General features: G+C 51.1%; 1 protein-coding gene across 1 annotated transcript in view; it reads left to right on the forward strand.

The window, feature by feature from the left end:
- RIMBP2 (RIMS binding protein 2) overlaps positions 1–24,534 on the forward strand; it is a 258,014-nt gene that overhangs the window by 170,220 nt on the left and 63,260 nt on the right. The window contains exons 5-6 of the mRNA XM_073789923.1: positions 12,891–12,995; positions 21,722–21,772. Coding sequence (XP_073646024.1) covers positions 12,894–12,995; positions 21,722–21,772 — 153 coding nt within the window. The 5' untranslated portion in view covers positions 12,891–12,893. The remainder of the gene's footprint in view (positions 1–12,890; positions 12,996–21,721; positions 21,773–24,534) is intronic.

Below are 24,534 nucleotides of genomic sequence, written 5' to 3' on the forward strand. Positions count from 1 at the left end.
GTCTGCTGGATGTCAGCACATCCCACAAATAAGGGTGGGGTCCTGCCGGAAATCTCCCGTAGAGCAGACAGATGAGTGGAGAGAATGTGAGCACAGATCTGTGTTCAAATACGGCCTCATCATTTACTAGCTGGGCAACCTTGGGCAAGTTACTTAACCTCTCTGGGCCTCGGTTTCCTTCGCTGTAAATGGGAATAAAATATTTCCTGCTTCAAGTGTTGTTGTGAAGATTCAATATGTTATATGTGTTAAATACTTAGCACAACAGTACTCGAGAACTTAGTAAAGGTTACACGCTTAGACGAGAAGGAAGATGGTGCTGCCTGGGGCTAGGACCTCGGGCAGGACACTCTGGGAAAGGCATGCCAGCAGTCTGCTTATAGAAACAAGAAGGACGTCGATGTCCACCAGGTGTACCACCTGCAATAAACACCAAGGAGGCTTTGACCGCGGGGGCCACACACACGGTATCAGGAGCTCCCGTGAAGGCTCACGGCTGCCCACGTCTCTCCCTCCTTCCACCCGAACCCTTTCCCAGGGTGGCAGAGCTCCAGTGCGGGTTTAAATGTGGTCTCTGTTTCAATCCTCTGGCCTGGCCACCATCCAGCCCAGAGTTTCACTGGAACCCCCTTGGGTGGTTCAGATGCTGGACTCATGGGTTTCAACCTCTACACACCACAGGTACCCTGTGGATAAGAGTGATCTCCTTGAATAGCGAAACTTGCTGCCAGTGACTTTGATCTTAGGACTTTGTTTCCTGGCCCCAGGAGAGACATGGTACCCAGCACCTGCCCCAGCCCCACCTCATTGCACCCCACTCCACCCCCGTGCCCTTGCACCCCAGTTTATCCTCTTTCTGCTGCTGAGAAGTTGTCATTCTACTTCTGGAAAGCTCCTTTGGGTCTCTGGCTGCTTCTTCCCCAAAACAGGGAATTGAAAGGACTCCAAAACTGTCACGATCCACCAGCTGTCTCTTTATTTTGAGAAACAAGACTAAAAAGTTATGAAGGTTCAGTGCATAAAAATGAGACATTATAGAATTAAGTAAGTTTTGTGGCAGTCGTAAATGCTGTTGAAAAATATTTTAGTGAGGACCATTTGGGATCAAGTTCATGCAAACCTATGTCAAATGGTTTTAAGAGAAAGAAATAATTGGTTTATAAAGTGGGAAATATGAGCGAGGTTAGGCTTCAGGCAAGGTTGAATCAAGGTGCCCAGGTGATGTCACCAAGAACAGTCTCGCTTCATCTTTTATCTCTGCTTTTTCCTGTCAGTCCAGTTCACAGGCAGGCTCTCACCAAGTCACGTCAAAGATGGTACCCAACATCTCCTGGCTTGCATCCTACCAATTTAGTCACCACGGAAGAGGATGTCTCTTTCTTTCCTAATATTTCCAGTAAATGTCTCATGAAACCAAAATTTGTCCCTTTGGTCTGGCTTTGGGCTCATGTGCCTAGAAGAGTGTAGATCACATGCAAACCCCGGAGCCAAGGGTTGGGGTTACTCCCTGAAAAACGTGAGGCTGAGAGTAGGGAAAGGCTGATGTCCTTGGGATAATTCAGGATACTGCTCTCATTTGAACAGGAAATACATGCGGGGCAGAGAAGATTAGCAGCTGTCCATTGCAGAACAGGAAGTCAATAGGATGAGAGTAATTGGGACAAATTGGAGAAAGTGAAGTTTGAGTTAGGCTTGGGGCACAGGGGGATTCGTGAATATTTAGGAGAAAATCAGGCCATTAAGGGAAGAGGGAACCTCCTAATTGAAGTCAGGGAGGCAGAAATGACCTTGAAACGTTACTGGGACATGAAAGCTAGCCCAACCCTGGGGTACTTGGTGGCCTGCCAAGGGGCTGATTGGCAAGCTTGGACAGTGAGGGAAGTGGGGACAGCTACAGGTGTCAAAGTCACTCAGCCACCCATCCATCCGTCCATCGATCCGTCCGTCCATCCGTCCATCCATCCATCCATCCATCCTTCCATCGATCCGTCCATCCGTCCATCTATCCATCCATCCATCCACTGGACATCTTCACAGTAACTGTGAAGGGAAGGTGAAAAATGAGACAGAAGGATGTATTTGTTTCCATTTTTCATCATTTCTAAGGTTTCCAGTATTCAGCAGATGGGTGTATGTCAGAAATAAAATGGAAAGGTGTTTGTGTCTTGTCCCATTTCTAGTAAGCTCTCAGCCCGCTGGGCTTTCAGCCTTTGGTGTTTGGGCAAGAAGACTTCCTAGACAGAAGGCTGGGGCCTGGACCCAGGGATTGTCATCCTTGAACTTTTTCCACCCCTCTGCATAAGCCCCAGGCTTCAGGGCTCACTGAGACTGCACGTCTGTGCCCTACCTTCCAGGGGAGGAGATAATACAGACTCATTAAAGCAGCTCTCAGTCCAAGATCAACTACACTGAGAATGAAAGGAACAACTTTTCCTAGTTGGGAAGAAGCATCAAAACCATCTTTCTTTTTTTTTTTGGTAGGAAAAGTTTCAAGCAAAGTAACGAAGGGATATTAAAACAAACCAGTGAAATTGTGGGTAAGTAAATGAAGCCATTCTCAGGCTGTAAATGTTCCGGGACTGATGAATCTTTACTTTGCAGGGTGTCAGCAGAGTTCAGATTTCAGTGGGTTTTCATTTTTTTCTTCCAGTTGTCACAGTAAATCTATAAAGCAGATTTGAATCTAATTGTAAAAACTCAAGTGAAAGAAATATAACATTTCCCCCCAAAGTTACTTAATTCCCTTAAGACGCTCATTTTGAAAGACTGCTAGAAATGTAATGTCAATTTGGAGTTGGCTTCATCCTTTTCCTTCAGTCTCTCAGCCAGATTTCAGTTGAAAGGCAGACGGCAATCTAGGTGTCTTCAGGTGGAGGGACTTTAACGCAGAGGATTAGTTACACAGGCAGTAGAAGAGCTGAGAAGTCAAATATGCACTTGGAGATATATCACCTCTAAGGCTGCGGAGATGGGGGCGGGGTGATGGTCTTCCCAAGGGCCGGAGGCTGAAGCCATGGGTGAGGGCTGCCCAGCAGGAGCTAGAGCCCCAGGGGAGGAAGAGCCACCTCTGGAGACAACACGGGAAGCAGAGAGAGGGAGAAATACCTGGCTTCTCGCTTCTTCCCACCTTCTGGTGCCTCCAATTGGCCAGTCCCCAAGAAGCAGGGGCAGGGCCGTCTGGGAAATGTAGTTCTCTGTGAGCAAAGCAGGGAAGGGGGAGGAGTGGATCTGAGAGCATTAGGACAGTTTACCGGCACACACCAGGGTTACACCTAAGTTGGGGTTGGGGCCACATGATACCAAAAGGTGGAGGATTTCATCTCCCACCCACCCATGCATGCATATGCTGAGATTTCCACCATTCTGTCCAGTTCTTATTATTTACATATAGGCTTTAAAAATCCACAAGCCACAGTCTAACAGTTTTTTCCCATCATTTTGGAGACAAGGCTTAAAGTTACATGACATCATTGTAAAATACGAGACCAAAGGATTGTATCAGTTTCAGGTGTAACATTATGATTTGATATTTGTCTATGTTGCAAAACGATCACTGCCGTAAGTCTAGTTAACATCCATCACTGTACCTATAGTTACAGAATTATTTTTCTTGTGATGAGAACTTTTAAGATCTACTCTCTTAGCAACTTGCAAGGTATAATTAACAAAAGGACTAAAGATCACTTGTTCAGTCGTATGAGTTCATATTGACTCTTGGTTATGCCAGTGTAGTGCAGAAACCTCTGCCGGGTGGCTCAAAGCTTTGTTTTCTGGACTCACCTGTTAGCCATAACTTCTCTAGGGTCTCACCTCTCTGGAACTTTCCAGAAAGCAGAGCCAAAGCCCTTCTCTCCGGAATTCACCAGTGTCTATGCACGTGTGAGCCTGTCTGTCAACCTCCGATGAAGCACTGTTTTTCTGCGGGTGAGGAGGGACGTTCTAGTCTCAGGTCGTTCTCACAAGTAGTTCATCGGTGTAGGGCTTGTGCACCAAAGCCCGGGAGGGTCCTTTTTTCTGCCCTTCACCCTGTGCACCCTCCCTGAGGCAATGAGTGCAGAATGGACCTGCCATCTGGTTGGGACGTGGGGGAGGAGTGGAGGAGAAATAGAAGGAGAGACAGAAAGAAATATTAATATCTCAAAAATATGAACCTTGTAACGCTGTGGTTTTCTATGTGTGTTTCAACGTAGGCATATCTGCTGGCTCTATTTGGAAAGTCAGTGCTGTACTGGACGAAGCAATAGCATATCCTTATGCCAGGACATATGAGTATGTTGAGTGCGTGCGTGTGTTTTTGAGGCTTGTCTGTTTCTCCGCTTTAGCTGGTTCACAGATCTTACTAATGTTCAGCTCGCAGGTCCAACCCCATCCGTCGCCTGAGTTAATTTTTTCTCTCCACCGTCCACCTAACTCCACAGATTTCAGCCTTAAAAACCAATCTCTCTCTTATTTTGAGTTTACACTTTTTCTCACCATCCATTTAACTCTACTCTTCCTCAGTCTTCAAAGCCCACCTCCTAGAGGACATTGGACAAATGGGTGACACTCACCCTACCGGCATGGTTTCCCTCCGGGAGAGTTAGTTGATGTATCTGGTTCACAGTTTGGTGAAAATGTGGTGAGAATTGTATCTCCTCTAGTCTCTCCAAAGGCAGAATCTAGTTTCCTGACAGCCTCAGGGTGGATCTTCCATCCATAAGCATTGGTTGAATTCCATTTGGCAAACGTGAATCCGGCTTCTACCGCCTGTGGAGTGTGGGCATGGAAGAGACATTCAGAGTCCAACTGAGAAAGTGAGAGTTACACAAAATAACTCAGAACAGAGCAAAGCCGATTATAGTCTATATGCAGAAGAAGAATAATAGTGCCTATATAATAATAATGCGTACATTATATGCAGAATAATAATAATGACAGTACATCTGTTACATGCAGAATAACGATAGCTACCATCAGTGATGGAGAGACCAGAGGTGAGGGTGGGCTGGAGCCACGGGGAAATGTTCTGCATAAGGGACTTCACTGTCCTGTCATTTATGCCATCCCACTGTGTGCCAGAGACTGTGTTAGACCCTGGGGCGTATCAGCAGATGGAGATGAGTTCTCTAACCTCGTGGATCTCACAGATTAGCAGGGGGAGGGAAGACATAGAATAAATAAACATATAAATAAACAAGATAATCTCTGGAGGGGATACATGCTGTGAAGGGCCAGCCATGTGAAGATGCAGGGACCAGCATTTCAGGCGGTGGAATGGCATATGCTAAGACATGGGGGTGGGGATGATCTTGACGTGACAGTGGAGCTGACCAGAGGCCAGCATGGCTAAGGCGTAGTGAAGGGATTAGGCAGAGAAGCAGCCCCATCACAGAGGAACCCATCAGCTGCAGCGAAGATTTTGAACGTTGTTCTAAGTGCAGTGGCAGTCATTGAGTGCTGGAAGCAGAAGACAGTGTATTAGTCAGGGTTCTCCAGAAACAGAACCAGTCGCATATACAGAGAGAGACATGGAGATACAAGAGGAGCTTTATTCTAGGAATCGGCTCGTGCAATGATGGAGGCCGAGAAATCCCACGATCTGCCTGCCAGCTGCAGGCTGGAGAACCGGGAAAGCTGGTGGTGTAAATTCAGTCCGAGTTCAGAGGCCTGAGAATTCAGGGGCTGATGCCGTAAGTCCCAGTCTGACCCCCAAAGCATGAGATTCAGGAGGCTGATGTCCTAGGGCAGGAGAAATAGATGTCCTGGCTCAAGCAGAGAGCGTGAATCCCTCCTTCCCTCTGCCTCTCATTCCGTTCGGGTCCTAGGCAGATGGGATGGTGTCCTCTCACACGGGGGTGGGGTGGGGACCATCTGCTGTCCTCAGTTCCCCAATTCAAATGCTAGTCTCTTCCAGAAGCACCCTCCCAGCCACACCCAGAGGTCATGCTTTCCCAGCTCTCCGGGCATCCTTCAGCCCAGGTGAGTTGACAGAGAATTAGCCATCACAGATGGCCGTGGTTGGGAGAGAGCACCCTGGCCTCTCTTGAGGACCTGTCAGGTAGCAGGACCGATGGCAGGAAGACCAACTCCAAGTCTGCTTATGGTCCGGCCGAGGGGTGATAGCGGCCGGTCGGGCAGTGACGGCAGTGGACACGGAGAAAGGAGCCAATCCAGGAAGGGTTTTGGTGCAAATGCAAGATTTTCTAAAGCCTTGGACGCCGAGCAAAGGAGGGAAGGGGGCAAGAGTGACTCCTGGCTTTGGGCTGTAGGAACTGAGTGGCTGGTGGGGTCCTTGCTGGAACGGGGCAGCTGGGGACACAGGTGGCTGGAGAAAGAAGGTCAAAGTCTATTTTGGACAGGCTGAGTCTGAGCTTCCTCCTGTACGTCCACGTGGAGGTGAGGGGTGGACAGTTGGATATGAGTGTAGAGAGAAACATTTCATTTGGCAGCGTGAGTTTGTAAACAGCAGTTAAACTGTGATGTGGGATAAGATCCCGTAAAGAAAGAATGTCAACAGAGCAGCGGCCACTCCAGTGTTCAGAGATCAGACAGGAGTGGAGAGGAAGAGGGGACACCGGGCCAGCGTGGAGATCCCCGGGCCAGGAGCGGAGGGTGTTTCATGACCCTCCGCCATGTTACATGTTACATGCTGCTGAGACATGGGGTCCCTGGGCAGAGAAGTGACCGCTGGCTTGGACAGCAGGGAGCCCCTTGGTCATCTTGGCAGGAGGCTGCCGGCTGAGTGGTGGTAGGGGAGCCAAGGTGAAGAAGCTTTGAAGGGCGAGTGGGGTGTGAGGTCGTGGAGACAGTGAGTAGAGAGACACCCCGTAAGCAGTGTGTTGAGAAAAGAAGCAGATACATGGGCAGCCGCTGGAGGGGAACATGGCTTTGAAGGGACAGGTAGGATGTGGGAAGATGCAAAAGAAACTAAAAAAGTTCCCAGCTAATCTTGTCCCCCGAGCTGCGACGCCCATCATAATTAACCTCGAACACCATGTCCCTCTGAGACAGGCTGAGACCTGGACCCTCTGCTGCAGTGCCTGTGCCTGGACAAATGTCTCCTCAAGCAATAAAATACAAAGAAGCCGTAAGGGACTAAGAATAACTGCGCGCGTCTGCAGTTGGCGCAAGTTATGGACAACAAGGTACAAAAAGACCCCCCAAAATCCAGCTGCTGCTTCTGAAGAGCCTGGAGGAAAAACAGGGTGTCAGGAGCAAAGGCAGGGCACTGCGCAGGGCCCCCGCCCTCAACACCACCTAAGCTATCCTCTGCCCAGCCGCCTGGACCCACGCCTACCCTCGCCCAGATAAGGAGCCGGCAAGGGAACCTGTTGTTCGTTTTTCGCTCCCCGCTGCTGCAGCAGAGGCCCCACTAGAGCCTTGCGGGAATTTCTCGTCGGGCCTTCTATCAATTTCTGTTAATTAAGGAGCGCCGAGAACCCTGACCTGTAACACCCCCGAGGGGCATAGATCTTTACACACTTTCCTTTCCTGAAAACTACTTTATATTGACTTGGTCCCTCAGCCCGAGGACAGCTATTTCCATCCCAGCTGTTCCCATGCACCTGACCTACACACCCCCGTCTCCCTCTTGCCTCTAAGCAAGGAGCCCGCTAAGTGCCTGTGGCCCCTCTGTCCTTCAGTGACCCCGATGCCTGGGACCGCACACCTGGAGCAATTTTGTATTCAGTTCGTCTTTCTAATGAATCCTCGTAAGGAAGATGGTTTCCTTCTTTCCACTAATAACTTCCCTCAAAGCTAAATAAAGATTACACAGGCTGCGTTTGGCACTGACCACTTCCGGAATAAACAGAAGCGCAAAGATTAGCTGGAACGGCTGCCTAACTGTCCATCCCAGCCAGGTTCGCTCTTTGGGAGCCTGAAAAAGTGGATCTGCCCCTGGTAGAGTTTCACGGTGAAGATGGCCATGGAGGAGAAGTGGCCTGAGGCCAGCAAAGGGTCAGTGGTTGGGCGGACCCTGGCTCTGTGGTTTGCCGTTCTTGGGATGGCTTCCAGGCTCTGCAGCAGCACCCTGTGTGGCCTTAAGCAAGGCGCTCAGCTTCCCTGAGTCTGTGGCCTGTTGTAACGGTGAGCACAGCACACAGCTCTCAGCACTGGGTGAGACAGGGCCTGGTACTCAGTAAGTGCTTACTGAATGGTAGCACATTTTGTTTAACTGCACCATCTTACCAATGCCATCATCCTAGTCACTCACTGCCTTGCTGGTAGAGTCCCTGGTCACCGAATACCTTCTACCCCGACCCCCCTGCCCCGTGCACCTTGAGTTTTATACTGAAGTGGCATCACGTGATACTTCATAACATGATGCTGCGTTACATGATGCTGCGTTACATGATGCTGCGTTACATGATGCTGCGTTACATGATGCTGCATTACATGATGCTGCGTTACGTGATGCTGAATTGCGTGATACTTCATAACGTGATGCTCTGTTACACGATGCCAAATTACATCATGCTCTACCACATGGTACTGTATCACATGACACTTTATTACACGAAGCTGCATTACAGGGTCCTGCCTTACATGATACTGCATGAGGTCCATGGGAAGGGGTTTTCTTATATTCAGAGTGAAAGGTAATAGGCTTCATAGATGCCAGGTACTACCCTAAGTCATGTCATATTCAGAACCCCTTTTCGAAGCAGGTGTTCATTCCTAATTAACTAATCAACATTGTTAACTACCCATCGAAAAGTTGATCCATATGCTAATAAACAGTTCATCCCGAAGAAGGAAATGAAGCCCAGAGAGGTTAAGTCACTAGCTAGAGGCAGCAGAGCTGGGATTTGAACCCAGGCAGTCTGGTTCTTGATCACCTCACCCTGCACTTTTATTGACCTGAGATACCGGAAACACACCTCCACCATCACTGTCCCTGCAAGCACCTGCTGGGGAATGTTCAGAAAATTCCCGGAGCTGGGCCGAGGCCAGTGTGGCTGGAACAGACTGGGTGGTCAGAGCTGAGTCCAAGGAGTCATGAGGGAAGATCACAACGGATGGCTTATTTACTGAGTGACCTGTCCAGGGCAGGGACCACAGCCTGAGACAGGAGCCTGTTTACATCCTAGGGAGGGGAAGCAGACAGTAGGCTAGTAAAGTGTGAAATATATTAGATGGTGAGAAGTGCTCTGGAGTGAAATAAAGCAGGGTGGAGAAAAGGATGCTGCAGGGGGGTTGGTTATAGTTTTAAATATGGCTTCACCAAGAAGGTGGTATTTGGGCAAAGCCTGGACTTTGAGAGAACAAGCGCTTCCAGTATTGGGGATGGGGGAAGAGTGTGACCGGCAGAGGGAACAGCATGTGCAAAGGCCCTGAGGTGGAAGTTTGCCTGGTCTTTGGAAAGAGTAGGAAAGCCCGGGTGTGTGTAGCAGAGCGGGAGAGGCGGGCAGAGTGCAGCCTCACCGCCACAGCAGCACTGCGGTCTTACTCTGTGTCATGAGGACCACTGAGGGGCTCTGAGCAGAGGAGGGGCACGACCCACCTTCTGGGTGCAAAGACCCCTCAGCCTGTGGCGGCCAGGGGTTGGCCTCAGGGTGGGCATCTGGCCAGTTTGGGCCAAAAAGACCAAAGGGGAAATCGTCAGGCACACTCTGGAAAGACGTTCCTCCTTGAAGTGATGGAGGATTAAAGGCTCCCTTTCCCTCCTGTGGGACATTGTCCGCACCAGAGAGCGGTGTCTGGAGCAGGGAACCTTCTGGAAGCTTCCTAGGAGCTCAGTGCAGCCTCCGTGCTCCACAGTCCTGTTAGCAGCCTGGCTCAGTGCCTCGGCTCGGTGGGAATGGGCGGCATCCAGGCGCCATGCTGTTCCCACGCCTGGACTCCACCCACAGCCCTTCCTCGGGGAGCGGGGCGGAGCTCCGTCACCAGCCTCTGGTCTCCGCTTCTTCTTGGGGAGGCTCCGGCCACTTCAGTGAATACTGCCAGCCTCTGCTACACCTGCAGCTCCGTAGCCCCCCGTCCCACGCCGTATTTTTCTCCTTAACACTTAGGACCACCTGACACACTCCACATTGTTTAATATACGTGGGTAGGGTCTGTCTCTCCCTCTCGAGTGTAAACTCCAAGAGACTTGGTTTTGTGTGTGTTTGTCTTCACTGCCGTCACCTTCAGAACCCAGGGTGGTGACTGACACATGACAAGTACTTGGTAATTGTTTGTTGAATGAATGAATGAGTGAGCGAGTGAATCTTCATTATAGTATTGGATTGGCATTTCATCACAGGATTAGGCTATGTGAAATAGCCAGTCTTATAGGTCAGAATGATTGCATATCAACTTCAGTGGTTCAGCCTAACGCTTCTTGTTGCAATTGACATTTCCTTGTTTATTTGCTTTGCTATGTCCTTTCTTACCCGCTCGCTCAATTAGAATGTCCATCCGTGGAGGCAGGACCCTGTTGTTCTTGATGCCCAGCGTCGTGGCACATGACAGGTACCCGGTAAATGTTGGTTGAATGAATAAATATACAGAAGTAAATGAATGAAGGAATGGAACAGAAATACTCCTCTCTAGAGCGAGAAGCCTCACACACACGGTCCCATCGACCCTCTGACAACCCCATGAAAGTTGGTGGAGGATAAGTACTAATGAACTCTAGTGCCCTTAAGAAGAAACCCAATACCAGACAAAAGTAATATCCCTCTGAGTCGGTGAGAAGTGTTTGTGGAAGAATTTCCAAAGCTTCTTGGAAGCTCAGAGAATTCCTGACATGTTTAAAGGCTCTGGGGGTTCGTCTTAGTGTTCCTGAAAATGCCTGGTGCCTTGGGCCACCGGTCGGGGAATCAGGGTGGGTTGGTGGTCGGCAGGGGGGAGTCGAATCTGCCACAAGAGGTCATTAGAAATTGCTAGGCCCAAGTTGGTAATCAGAGCTCCGCAGGGCCGGGAGAGCTGTGTTCAAGACTGGCTCTTGGGAAGCTACGTAGCAATAACCCCTCTCCTGTCCAGGAAGGCGAGGCGCAGTCAGACCAGGAAGGCTGGAGACTGGAGCAGACGCAAGAAGTTGCATGTGTGCTGTTTCTCCTCCCGCCCACATACAGACACAAATGGCCCATTCCAGTCCCAGCTCGGGGCAGGTTATAGTCACTGACAAACACACCCATTTCCACCTTTTCAGGGGATTTGGTTCATGTTTGAGGGGTTCTAACTTTCCAGGATCCTGGGTTCTGGTGAGAGTTTCCATAGCAACAGTGAAACCAGCACTCGTCCACCGAGGGGCTAAGAAATTGCAACTTCCCAGGGAAGTGAGACAGCAGAGGGGCTGCAAGGTTGTTTAGCCCCAAACTGGAGACAAAGCCAGAGCGTGATGTCGCCACGCATGTAACACGTGCAACACGGGCTGCAGGAAGACTTCACTTTTTAATGCAAAAAAAAAAAAAAAAGTAGAACTTTGGGATGTGAACCTGCAAAGCTTCCCCATCTGTGGTTAAAAGTGTTGAGTGCCAAGATCTTTCCCGGAAGGAAAGAGCTTTTGGTGGCAGTGGGTGGGATGGACTTGGGAAAAATGGTGAAGAGAATAAATTTGCCTCTCTGCCCTTATCTCTCCGAGACCCCTTCCCCAGCCTGGGGGATAAAAATAAGTAAAAGAATTAAAACAAAATTTAGAAGTAATAATAAGAAGTCATCAACAAATTCAACCTAAGGAAGAAGGTATGTTAGGGTCCCTTCCCCATTATATCAAGGTATCTCCTGTCTGTATAACAGGGGTCATGCCCTCAGATGTCAGGTCACAGGAAGGTGAGACTGGGTCTGCAGGGACAGCGGCAAAAAGGAGGCGTGTGCTCGGGAAGGGAACAGCTCTGACTCAGCCTCTGCCAGCCCTTCCGGGTGGGACACATCGCTAAAACTTTTGGGAAAAGATCCAGATTTTTAAAATGTTGATTGCTAAGCCATCTTTGGCATAGATCTCGTTATAAAAAAGAAATAGGAAAGAAAGAAGAAGAGAGGGAGGGAGGGAGGGAAGGAGGGAGGGAGGGAGGGAGGGGAGGAAGCTGAATCCAAATGTTGTGCATTCCCTGTGATTCTGCCTGTGTGAAAGTCTATCCCACCCACGCCTTTTTTCTACATGGTGTCATTTCTCATATTTCCTCCCCACCAGGGTTCACAGGTGGTCGCTGTTAGGGCCGGGGAGGTCCCGGTGTCCTGGGATGCTTGCTGGTGGGTTCTCCTGGGGGATGACTTTGGGTGACAAGAAATCATCAGAGGTGGGGAGAAGATGCTCCGATCAGAGGAAGGGTCCAGCCCTGGGACTCCCTGCCTCGGTGGGACCTTTGCAGAGGGACAAATGAGGGGGCATTTGGACTTGCTGGGGCTGAGCACCCCGCTTCCCCAGGGCGAGCGGACAGGACCAAACCCTGAGATTCAGAGGCTCCACGGAGGCGTCCGATTTGAATCCCAAACGGCCACTCACCATGTGTGACAAACAAGGAAAACTTGGTGTGTCAGTTTTCCCATCTGTAGAATGGGGCTAGTTACAGTACCTCCCTCCTACGATTATTGTGGATGACATGAGTTAAATGGTAGTAAACAGCTTGGAACAGTACCCCTATGTAGGGAAAAGTCCATAGGTCTTGGCTGGTATTTGCAGAAGACCTGGGGGGAAAACACGGAGAGAAGGGAGGATTTTTTCCAAACAGGAAGAAGAGAGCTTCACCTCCACAGCACGGGAACCTGCAGCTCTGCTCACGTGCTCCTGGCATGTAAACTAGAAAATGTGAAAACGGGGGAGGGAGGCTTGTGGGTGTGAGGGTTTCCCCGGCTGGTCCCTGCTGCCCTCGGGAGAAGCCGGGGATGCAGGCGGTGAGTCAGAGTGGGGAGCCGGCCGTGGGGACCCAGGACGCAGCTCCCTGCCGGGCGCTGGGCTGACCTGACCTGCCCTCCCCCCAACGCAGCACATGCGAGAGGCCGCGGAACGGCGGCAGCAGCTGCAGTTGGAGCATGAACAAGCCCTGGCCGTCCTCAGCGCCAAGCAGCAGGAAATCGACCTCCTGCAGAAGGTGAGCCGGGCTGAGGCTGGCGGCTGGGAGGACGCGGGCGGCGGAGGGGGCCTGGGTGCGGGTGGCTGGCTGCTCTCCTGAGCCCTTGCTCGCAGGCTAGGGAGCGCCTGCCTCTCCTTCCTGGCGCGGAACGAGTCCCCGTGCTCTCTAGTTGCTCCCAGGTTGACTTGCGATTATGTTCTAAACTGCAAAAAAATCAAAGGAAAAGCTCTAACAGTCGATGCTGGCGAAATTGTAGGGAAAATGGCACGCCTGTGGATTATGGAAAAGGGTATGAATTGCTTCAGCTCTGGGGGCAAGCAACCTGACAGCGTCAATGAAAGCTAAAAACACAGGTCTATTTTGACCCTGCAACCTTCCATTCTGGGGATATGCCGAATATGCCCTGTAAGAGACACAGGAACCCGTTCACAATGATGGTTTGGTTTGGTCTGCAGTCCTGCAGTGTGGGCACAGGTAACGGGGTTAAATCGAATGCTCACCCCAGGGTGTGGTTGTGTGAATCGCGGGGCATCCATGCCACAGAGCGGCGCGACAGCCTTGGGAGGAATCATTTTGGTTTGCAGCTGCTCTCTTGGGGAGGTTTACATCACAGTCTGCTAAGTGAGCAAATCAAATTTCAGAGAAATATGTGCAGCATGATCTCATGAACGAAGGACAAGAGGGAGAGAGAGAGAGAGACGGGGAGAGAGAGGGAGAGACGGGGAGAGAGAGAGAGAGACGGGGAGAGAAAGAGAGAGACGGGGAGAGAGAGAGAGAGACGGGGAGAGAGAGAGAGAGACGGGGAGAGAGAAAGAGACAGGGAGAGAAAGAGAGAGACAGGGAGAGAGAGAGAGAGACGGGGAGAGAGAGAGAGACGGGGAGAGAGAGAGAGAGACGGGGAGAGAGAGAGAGAGACGGGGAGAGAGAGAGAGAGACGGGGAGAGAGAGAGAGAGACGAGGAGAGAGAGAGAGAGACGGGGAGAGAGAAAGAGACAGGGAGAGAAAGAGAGAGACAGGGAGAGAGAGAGAGACAGGGAGAGAGAGAGAGACAAGGAGAGAAAGAGAGAGACAGGTAACACAGAAAGAAGAAAGAAAAGGAGAGAAATAAGGAGAGAGAAGAGGGGAGGAAGACGAAAGAACAGAAACCAGAGGGAGGGAGGCGGGGAGGGGATTGGGGCACTGAGCGGTTCAGAATGTGTATCCCCATGTCACTTGTGATGGTTTGGGGACCAGGAAAGTTCCTTCCTGCCCCATCCTTAGTCACAGGCCTCGGTCCTCTTGGCCCTCTCCAAATGCGTCTGAGGATTCCTCTTTCAGAGCCATGGGTCTTGGGTCCCTGTGTCTATCTCTCACTACGTTTCTTTCCCAAAGCCCGGTGCCCCCCACCCGTGGGAGGGCAGCCGGTCTTTCCAGCCAGGGCACAGTGTGACCGTTGGCACAGGTGCTGGTCCCAGACGCCACCCGGCGCCAGATGGGATGCGCAGCAGACACCTCTTCCTCCAGTCGGTGGGTCCTTCCATCCCCCGACAGTCCCTCCAGGTCTTTGATCTCAAATAAAGGACACGATGGCTTACCCTGCCTGGGTGGTGACCCCTATCTGTCAGAGTGGTTTTTCTGCTCCCGAGTTCATTAGCGGAGCGTGTGGCATCGGGCAGGTAACTTCTGATGCTGTTTCTGTTATCATTTACGGAGACCTCGCACTAAGGATAGATTTCATCGGGCCGGTGCGATGGACACAGTTGCAGTCCTTGTGACCTGTCATAGCGAGTTGGCTGGCCCGCTGAGCAGCAGTGTTTCATTAGATGCTATCCAGAAAGGGTATTGCTGGGAGATGCAGACAGTGATGTTACTCTTACCTTCTCCCGCCACGTGTGAGGGACCTTTCGGTGCCTGGAGAGACCTGCCTGGTATGCGCGCTCCTTCACTGCCTCCCCAGAAGCCATGCCCCCAGGCTGGGAATTTCTAGGACAGACAATACTCCGACAGAAATACAAGTATTGTCCAGCAAGGGAGACAGGTCGAATTTTCTCAGCAGAGCATCATTTTCCACGAGCTTGGAGTTTTATTTACGAAGCACTTGATGCCGGGGACAGTGCACTAGAGCCAGGTCCGTCATTCAGCTCCCAGTGTCCCCTGAGCACCGTCCAGCTTCTTGTGCTTCATTTTCCCCCTGTGTTCATCCTTGTCTCTATTTTGGACACTCGGATGCTTCATCAGTGGGGGAGCACAGGAAGAAAAACTAATGAAGGATGAATGTGTCAACTTCGTAATTTCTTAGAGCTCTGATTTTCTTTTTAAAAAAAGTGTTAGAAGAGAAAGGTTGAGACTTGAATGGAGCAAAGACCGATGAGTTCTCTCCAGCGTTTGCGCGTCCGTTTGATTTACAGCACGGATGGCCCTCGTGTTGCACCTGCTGCCCTGATCCCTCCTTCCTTCCCTCCTTCCTTCCCTCCTTCCTTCCTTCCTTCTTTCCTTCCTTCCCTCTTTCCTTCCTTCCTTCCTTCCTTCCTTCCCTCCTTCCTTCCTTCCTTCTTTCCTTCCTTCCTTCCTTCCTTCCTTCAGGGTAGGACAAGACCTCTGCCTTACAGAGTGAGAGTAAGTGAACAAGTACATGAAGAATTCAATAAGTTCAGATCAAGAAAATGCATGAAGGAAAACCCATGAATGAGAGAATGAATGAAGTGAGAGACTGATGAGGGCAACGGCTTTAGATGGGGTGAAGTTGAAATGTGTGGCTGACACCCGTTATGCAAGTGCTCACGTCGTATGGAAGGACAGTCTAGCCCTTGTCCCCCCACCTCAGTAAAAGTCACCAGAGCTCTCTGAGTTCCAATTTGATTCTCATGAGACCACAGTGTGAGATATCTCCAAGGGGCCGCCTATTCTCTCTGACTACAACTCCCATTATTTCTTTTTTTTTTGAATTGAAGTATAGTTGATATACATCGTTGTGTTAATTTCTGTTGCACAGCAAAGTGATTCAGCTACACACACGCACATTCTTTTTCTTAATATTCTTTCCCACTATGGTTTATCATAGGATACTGGATATAGTTCTCTGTGCTCTACAGTAGGACCTTGTTGTTCACCCACGCCATAGATGAGCCTGCCTCTGCTAATCCCAGCCTCCCACTCCATCCCTCCCCAACGCCCTCCCCCTTGGCAACCGCCAGTCTGTTCTGTAGGTCTGTGAGTCCATTTCTGTTGTGCAGATACGTTCATCTGTGTCGTATTTTAGATTCCACGTGTAAGTGATGTCCTACGGTGTTTGTCTTTCTCTGTCTGACTTGCTTCACTTAGTATGATCACCTGTAGTTGCATCCGTGCTGTTGAAAATCCCCATATTTCTTGAACCCACTCCCATGGGCCCCACCTTCATCTCCCCAGTGCCGTGGCTCTTGTTCAGTCACCCGGGACGTCCTGCTCAGTGGTTAGTGCCCTGCCCTCATCCTCTTTGATCCAGAGGCACAGTTTGAGGGGGTCCACCTCCCCACCCCCCAGGCTTCCAGGGCCCCACCCTCTTCCAGCTTTCCTCCTTCCCCACAGACGCCCTCTGAACATCCCCAAGAATCAGTCCGCAACCACGTCTCTTCTTGACCTACACTCGCTAGGTCCCCGTGGGTTTGAATGCCACCTGTGTGCCAGCCGCCAGATTCGGTTCTCCAAGTCACATTCTGCCTCTGAACCCCACTTCTTTTGTCCAGCTAGACATCCAGCTTGGACGATCTCAAGCGTCATGTCCCCAGTTGAATTCTGTTCCATCCTCCGCAACGCGTGCTCCGCACACGACCTGTCAGGCTCTGCAAAGGGCAGCATTTCCTTTTTGTACCGCTTTTCCTTTTCCCTGGAGTGAATTGCCTCCTTCTGTGTGTTTGCTCAGTCCTCTGTGTACCCATCACTCCCCTGTTCCTAAACCTTCCGCCAAAGCTGTAGAATTCCTCTCGACATGTCCTGCTCCAGGGGACGTTTTAATTCCATTTCCCCTGAGACGTCCTGCCTGGAGCCCGGCCTCTTCCTCCTGTGCAGGCTGGTGGCTCCGGAGGCCAAATGCGAGCTGGGCCTGGAAATGCCCTTCGCCGTCACCTTGGGAATTCCCTTCACGCCTTTCCGTACGTTGTTGGATCCGCTGCTTCCTGGATCCCATAATATATTTTTTTCTTGATATACAGGATGTGTCTAAGGAAGCTGTTTTCCCACGAAATGTAGGTGGATTTTTTGACATTTTACACTCCTTGGAGATCCCTTTGTGGTTTCAGCCTCACCTCTGGACCTGGCCACCCTAAGGAAGGTCTGGGCATTCAGCCAGCTGGAAGGTCAGGCGCCCGGAACCTTCCCCAGGGAGCCTCTCCCCCCGGAGGCTCAGCTCATCCCTCCGCTCAATACGGTGGTTGGCAGAAGCAGGTGAAGGAATGTGCAAGTGGAAACACTTGTTCGGTTAAAGAATGAACGAATGATCAAACTGCCCGCGGCTATTCTAATGGGAATCAGGGTAAGATAGGGCCATCAGCCACCCCTTATCTCTGGTAGCTGGTGGAGGCATAGCTTAAAAATTCAAAGTCCAAGCAGAGCGAGTCCCATCTACGAGGACTTCTCCACGGGACGCCTGCTCGTGGAGATCGGGGTGCCAGGGGCTGAGGCAAGCATCCTCACTTCCATTCATTCAGAAAGAGCGCCTGAGCATCCTGTGTCAGCCACATAGGGGCTAAGGCACAGCCGTGAGCGTGCGCGAGGCTGCGCACGTAGGCCGTGCACCATGGCGGTAATACGAAAAGCTACGCCGTGAACATCTGCTCTCAGTGCAGCACGCTCTGGGCCCAGTACCTGGAATGCACGTGTCACCATCTTGAAGTCCCCGCCTGCCTCTGTCTCCTCCTGTCCTGTGTCACTCTCCACCCAGAATGCCTGGTCCCCAGATAACGGCAGAGCTGGCTTACTGCTGTCACTGAGGTCTCCACCTGGCCTCCCGCCAGCGCTGCCGCTCTCTGCCGCCTCAGCCCGTGTAGTGATGCCACTTGCTCTCTGATGTACCTGTTTGCCTATTGCCTGCGCTCACAGAACATTGCCTGCCACAGAGCAGGTACTCGACAAGTGATGCTTGGGAACTGAATGAATGGATGAATGAATGGATGAATTACTGTGGGAATGAATGAATGAATAAATGGGGATGCTCGGCAACTTTGAATGAATGAATGGATGAATTACTGGGGGAACGAATGAGTGAATAAATGGAGATGCTTGGGAACTTTGAATGAATGGATGAATTACTGGGGGAATGAATGAATGAATAAATGAAGATGCTTGGGAACTTTGAACGAATGAATGGATGAATTAGTGGGGGAATGAATGAATGAATAAATGGAGATGCTTAGCAACTTTGAATGAATGAATGAATGGATGGATGAATTACTGGGGGAATGAATGAGTGAATAAATGGAGATGCTTGGGAACTTTGGATGAATGAGTGGATGAACGAATGGGAGACCTAGTAAGATTCCATCCACTGATGTAGTTCATGGTCATATGAAATTACCAGGATAACTGACGGTTAAGTTCTAGGCAATCCTCTATGAATGTCTGTTGAATGCATGAGTGGTGGCAGCGGTCAGCCGTCACCCGGAACCTGTGGGATGCGGGTCCCCTTACATGCAGGACCTGGAGGCCTGACTCCGACCCCGATGTCTCTAGGGAAACGGCGACCGGAGTCCAGCTGCTTTAGCTGCTTTGGATTTCCAGTTTCTCGTGCGGGTTACGTCTTTGTCTTATTACAATTAGCAGCTATAATAATCCAGATGTATGAGCAAAAGAGTTTTTCCACATTTAAAATTCGTCTGCAGATTTGATCAGTGTGACTGTCCTTTCAAATTCCTCCCATGTGGGAAATGAAGGCTCCAGGTTTAAGGCCATTACTGACACGTGGGTTGCTAAAAGAAGCCAGACTCCCCCCACATCCCGTAAGAGCGCTTTGCCTCCATGGCAAGTGCTCCCCTTGGATGTGTTGGATTTAGTCGTTGTACGTGGATGGTGGGAGGGGGGATCGCAGGCTGACCCTCCGAGTTCATTCAGTTCTTGTTTTCTCCTATGACACATGCCTGGAATATTGGTTCATGGCTTCCTCAGCTCTGTGGAACTCAGGGACCTGAGTTGAGGGTCTGTATAGCCCTCAGTCTGGAGTCCATGAATCGTGTTCACTTTTCTGTGGAGCTGAGATTAACAGGACCCAAAAATGACCGTCCCCCTGCTCATACCAACCAGCATGCACACTCCCAACCCCATCACCAAGGTGCTTGGGTCCTTATTATTCTGAGTATTACGTGTCCAGTCTGTCTGAGCCGCATGTCCAGAGCTTTGGCAGCGGGAAAGCTACATCCCCTCTACACAGCTATGCCTCCCCTGAAACAAATGTGCGCGCTGCGGTGTCAACCCACCCCCTGGACATTTGGTCCCCTGGATGACGGGCCCCTTCTTCTGACAGCAGGACTGCGGGCCTCCCTAGGAGTCATGGTCCCTCTCAAATTCACCGTGTTCCGTAGGAAACCGTGTCTGCGTGAAGATCTCAGCTTCCCCTGTGCGCTGGCAGTGGCCCCCGAAGTGAGCCTTGCTTAGGCTGTTGCTTAGATCCTGCAAGGATTCAGTGCTGCCAGTTTTAACTGTTAATTTTAACCATCTATTCTGATGCCCAAATGGCCAGCTTGCAAGTAGCCTACAAAAACGAACTCCTGACTTTCACTTGAAGCCAGAAACGAAGTTGTCACTGCCAGCTTGGCTCTGTCTTAACAGCCTGCGATGGCGTTTTTAGTTGTTTTTCATTCTGCCATTTGAAAACTATCTTTGACTCAAGTGGCTCAATGATGGTGTTATTTATATAATCCTTGTACGTTCTCTGGTTGTTTGTCTTTTTTTCCTATTTCGTGATTTATTGTCCCTCTTGTTGTTTTTGCTTTGAAAGGAATAATTTTGAGCCTTTGAAGACGGAGCTGAATTCAAGAATGGTCTAGTTAATTTGCTGGGTTCTGTTCACTTCCCCAGCTCTTAACAGCCTCATTGGAAATATGTGAGAATGAAATGCATATGAATGAACTCTATGGAAATCTCAGGCTACTTTTCGCTTTTAGTCTGTGCTGGAGAAGCCAAGCCCTTCCCTCTTTCCGACTCACGGAAGTTTTCAAGTGAGAAGCAGAAGCTGTTAAGATAGCGCTCACTGGCTTATTTATGATGTGACCTCTTCTCCTCATTATTCTCCAGGCACCTGGAGAAAAGTATACCCCCAGAAATGAGAATTCTAACTGTGAGTCTCAGTTTGAAATACGGACTCTCCCTTAGTGCTCAGTGTTCAGAGGCAGCTACCCTACAGCGCCAGGAGAGCATCTCTAAACGTTTGTGAGACCTGGGAGACCAGTCTGATGGGAGGCATCAAGGTGGTGATGTGGGGACAGGCCTTCCTCCTCCGTCTTACGACACCCGCACCCTCTCACTAAATTTTGGTGTCTCCAACTTTAAAACGGGGAGTGTCGTGCCTTCGGCAATTGACAGTTGTGCTCATTAGGACTCCTGGTTTCAAGTGACAAAAAAACACAAAAAGAGAATTTCGGTTGTACACGCAACTGAAAATCTAGCTTCAGGTGCGGTTGGGTCCAGGGCCCAGATCAAGCTGGCTTCAGGCATGGTTGAACCCAGCACCTCCCGAATCCCTTCAGACCTCCGTGGCTCTCCTGCCTCTGCTCTCCCTTGGCTTCATTTCTGGTCTCCACGTCAAGGCCCCTGGCTGCTCCAAGGTTGCCCCTCATGGTGGCAAGGTGGCTGCAGCTGCTCCAGACTCTCCTCCACTCGGCCTCAAGTTCCAAAGGCGAGGGGCCTCCCTTCCTCCCAGCATTCCCAGGCAGAGTCTCTTTGTTGTAACTGGATCATGCACTCACCCACTAACCCATCACTGTGAGTCTAGAACCCTGCTCATGTACTCAGTGCATCCCCAGCAAAGTCAGGACCTCTTCCCAGGACATAGTTCCAGGCAGGTAAACACGACAGATATTTACTGTCATCACAGTATTAGAACTTCAGGGTCCGTGAGGACAGGAAATAATGATGTTGCATCTCAGGTTTGCGTGAACTTACCGTGTGGCCTGGGCAGCAGCCGTCCTGAGAAATTTCTTTGGTGAAACTTGTACAATTTCTTACTCTGTGGAGCTGATGGCTTTGTGTCAGATAATTTGAAGAAGGCAGCCCCCCTGCTACAGCTGAGAGCCTGGGCGCTCAGGACCACCCGGGCAGCTCCTTCTCAGGACCTGGTGGGATTTCAGCAGACCTTCGTTTATCTAGGGGTCAAGTTCGCATGATTGTGTTTTATTTCTCAAGCAGTTAAGGACATTTGAGAAAATTATGGTGCTCCCTGAGGCTTTGGGAAGAATGATCCTGCCGTCTGGGTTCAGCCTCTGACCGTGTGTGTGGCCCCTTCTCAAGAATAGAACCCGGCTCCTCCCCTCCTGCACCAGCTGCATCCCACCTGCCTCCCTGTTCTCTGCCACATCAGGGGCGCTTTCCAGTTTTTACAAAGAGCATCAAACCCGAATCCATTCCTCTTGCCCAAAGGGAGAGACAAATGAGAACTGCTTTAGACCCTTAGAATTTAGGGGTTTATTAGAGGAATAAAAAGCAATGACCCACACTCCCGGATAATTTAGACATTAATCTTTAATTCTCTTTTTCTCCCTTTAAACGTTCACTCTTCTGTTTTTTTATCATCAAAAAAGGCTCAGGTTGAAGCTAAGAAAGAACACGAAGGCGCAGTGCAGCTGCTAGAGGTAAGCGAACCGGCCATGACGGCTTTCTTCCTGGGGGTGGGCGAGGTCAGGGGATATTGCGTTAATGCCTCATGGAAGCAATAGCTAACCTTTACTGAGTGCCCGCTGGGTACCGGTTACTCAAGCAGCCTATATGATAGGCGCCATTATGGTTCCCATTTTACACGTGAGGAAGTGAGGCACAGAGAAGTTAAGCAATTTTCCTGTGGCCACACAGCCAGCATCAGAACTGTGGGTCTCAGAGGTGGTCTGCTCTCCTCTGCTGGCTCCTCCTGGATGGAAAGCAAGGAGGGTGAGCCCGCTCACTTGGGGGGCGTGATTTCCTCGAGGAGAAAGGTCGGGGGATGGGCCATTCCTATGGGTGACAGATGAATGGGGGAGTTGTAAGTGACAGCACTAAGCCCAAGGAAGCACTTGGCATCTGAGGGGGGCGTTGGCAGGAATCACAGCAGTGAACACGGTCAAGGTGCTGCCACGGGCACCGTCCCCGTGAGCACAGCGGGAGCGACCCTCCCCAGCTGCCCAGAGGCCTTTCTCACTGGCCCTGGTGGTGGGGGCTTGGCCGGAAGTGGGGGGCATGTCTGGACCACTCTTCTGTCCCTGGCTGATGGCCTGCTGCCAGCATCCTCGGGAGCAGGGGGAACTCCTGGGATCACCCCGGGGCCTTTGCCGTCTGCGTTCCTCATGCATATGATAAATGGACGTAAGGAGTGTCCCTGCCGAAGACAGAGGTCACCCAGTTCCTGACTCCTCACTACAGACACGGCAGCGGGCTGTGTCTGCACAGCTGGGGTGGCCCCACGAGGCCTCCTCCCCTAGTTCCGTCCCATCAGGAAAGGCCAAAAGGGCCTTTCCGCCGGGCTGCCACCGCCGCACATGGGAAGCACCTGTCCTCTTAAAGATGACCTTGTCTCTCGTCCCCAGGGGACCAGCGGCCACTTAAAACAGAATATATTCATCTCTTGCGTTGCTTTTTAAAATCTATTCCTCCCCCAGGAAAAGGTTTCATCATTGCGGTCATAGGTATTAAAATTGATTTTTTGAAAGCGTCCATTAGCTAATGAATATCTGGAGAGCTGAGAGTAATAAATTGCAGAGTGGGAAATATATAACCCAGGAGACTGGGAACAGGCCTCCAAAGGGCCGTACATCTCCCTGAAAAATCACTTCATTCCCCCGCCAGCATCACTCACCGCACTTTGATTTACATAGTCTCCTGGCTGGAAGTGCAGTTTCTCTTTTCCCATCACCCCAAGCCCATCGATCTGATCGTCCGTGTTGTTTTTATCCGCCTTCTGAGCTGCCGCTCTGTGACAGCCCCGCAGAGGTCATGTCCCCCGGCGCTGGCGGCCGTGCGTGCCCCGGCACGTGGGGATGGGCGTAACGTGCTTCGGTTGGAAAAACGGAAAAGGCAGTGCAGATGCACTGAGAATCTGTGTCTTCTTTTATTCACAACATCTTCCTGTCGTTGTGTCTCGCTTTGCTTTTCACCCAGAACACGCTGGAGAGCATGCAGGTATTTTAGGGAGTGATGTCTGCCCCTCCCCCTCCCCGTGTGTTTGGTGTTGCTTCCCCGTTCGTGGACCAGCCGCGCACCCCTGGGCCCGCTCCATCCGCCCCTTCTTCCGAAAATGGGCAGCTTTCTGATGCGGTCGGTCCTGGGTGCCTGGGGCTCCCTGGGGCCAGGGCAGCCGAGGAGCTGCCCCTGGGGGCTCCACCCCAGGGAGATGCTTTATTCTGGGCATTGAGGCCCAGGGCTCTGTCCTCTGAAGTGATGAGCGGGGCCAGCAAAGCCGGCTTCCATTCTCAGGCTGGAAGAACGTTCTGTGAATTCAGATGACCTCGGGGAGGAGAATTGTCGGGATGATTCTACCCTTGGGTCAGCCACGTGCTTTCGAGCCCGGCCAAGAGCCCAGAATTTGGTGGGTCCGTCATCGGAATTCAAGCCTTGCACCTGAGCGGTCCCATTCCCATTCTGTGTCGAGTGAGGGCAGCGACCCTCCCAGCAGCTGGGGACCCTTGCTTGTTCTCACAGGCGTCCGCCTGGGGAAGAAGAGAAATGAGCTGTCCCTCCAAACAGGGTTTTGAGCCTTTTCCAAAACTCTGAGTTTGGCCGTGAATTTGTAGAACCAAGGACTTTTCTCACTCTTGGGTGGTTTCCAAAGCGGGGTTCTGGGACCCGCAGTATCGGCATCACTGGGGAGCTTGTCAGACCCACTGAGTCAGAAACCCGGAGTGGGGGACCGAAATCTGAGTTTTAACCAGCCCTCCGGGTACTTCGAGAAGCGTTGTTTGGAGAGTGCCAGGCTGGTTACAGGAAGAACTATATCTGGAGGGGTAAGCCCCCTGGGACTCTTGGCCAATCCTGGTTCAGCACCTTAGGAACCAGAATTGTTGACCAAGAATAACCCGAGTGCGACCCCGCCCGCCGATCCTCCGAGCATCCCTAGGGGGCAGTGTAGTCTTCGTTTGGAAGTTCTCGTTCTCTGTGTCTCCTACTTGGCAGGCTGGTGACTTCCTTTAGTCAGATATTCTACCGAGCAGAACAACCCACCTCCTTGCGCAGCTAGAGAGAATGCAGTGACGGAGAAGGGCTGCCCCGGAAGACGTGTTAGGTGAACCCCTCAAAACACCTACACGCGCACATCCGGTTCTGTGGATGTTTCTCAGTGCTGTTTGCTGATGAACGATTGGCCAGGATGTTTGGAGATGGGGGGGTGGGGTGTCTTTATTCCTGGTCAGGACACCCAAGGACCGATCCG

Source organism: Tursiops truncatus, chromosome 13 (genome assembly GCF_011762595.2).
Source record: "Tursiops truncatus isolate mTurTru1 chromosome 13, mTurTru1.mat.Y, whole genome shotgun sequence".
NCBI classification, from domain to species: Eukaryota; Metazoa; Chordata; class Mammalia; order Artiodactyla; family Delphinidae; genus Tursiops; species Tursiops truncatus.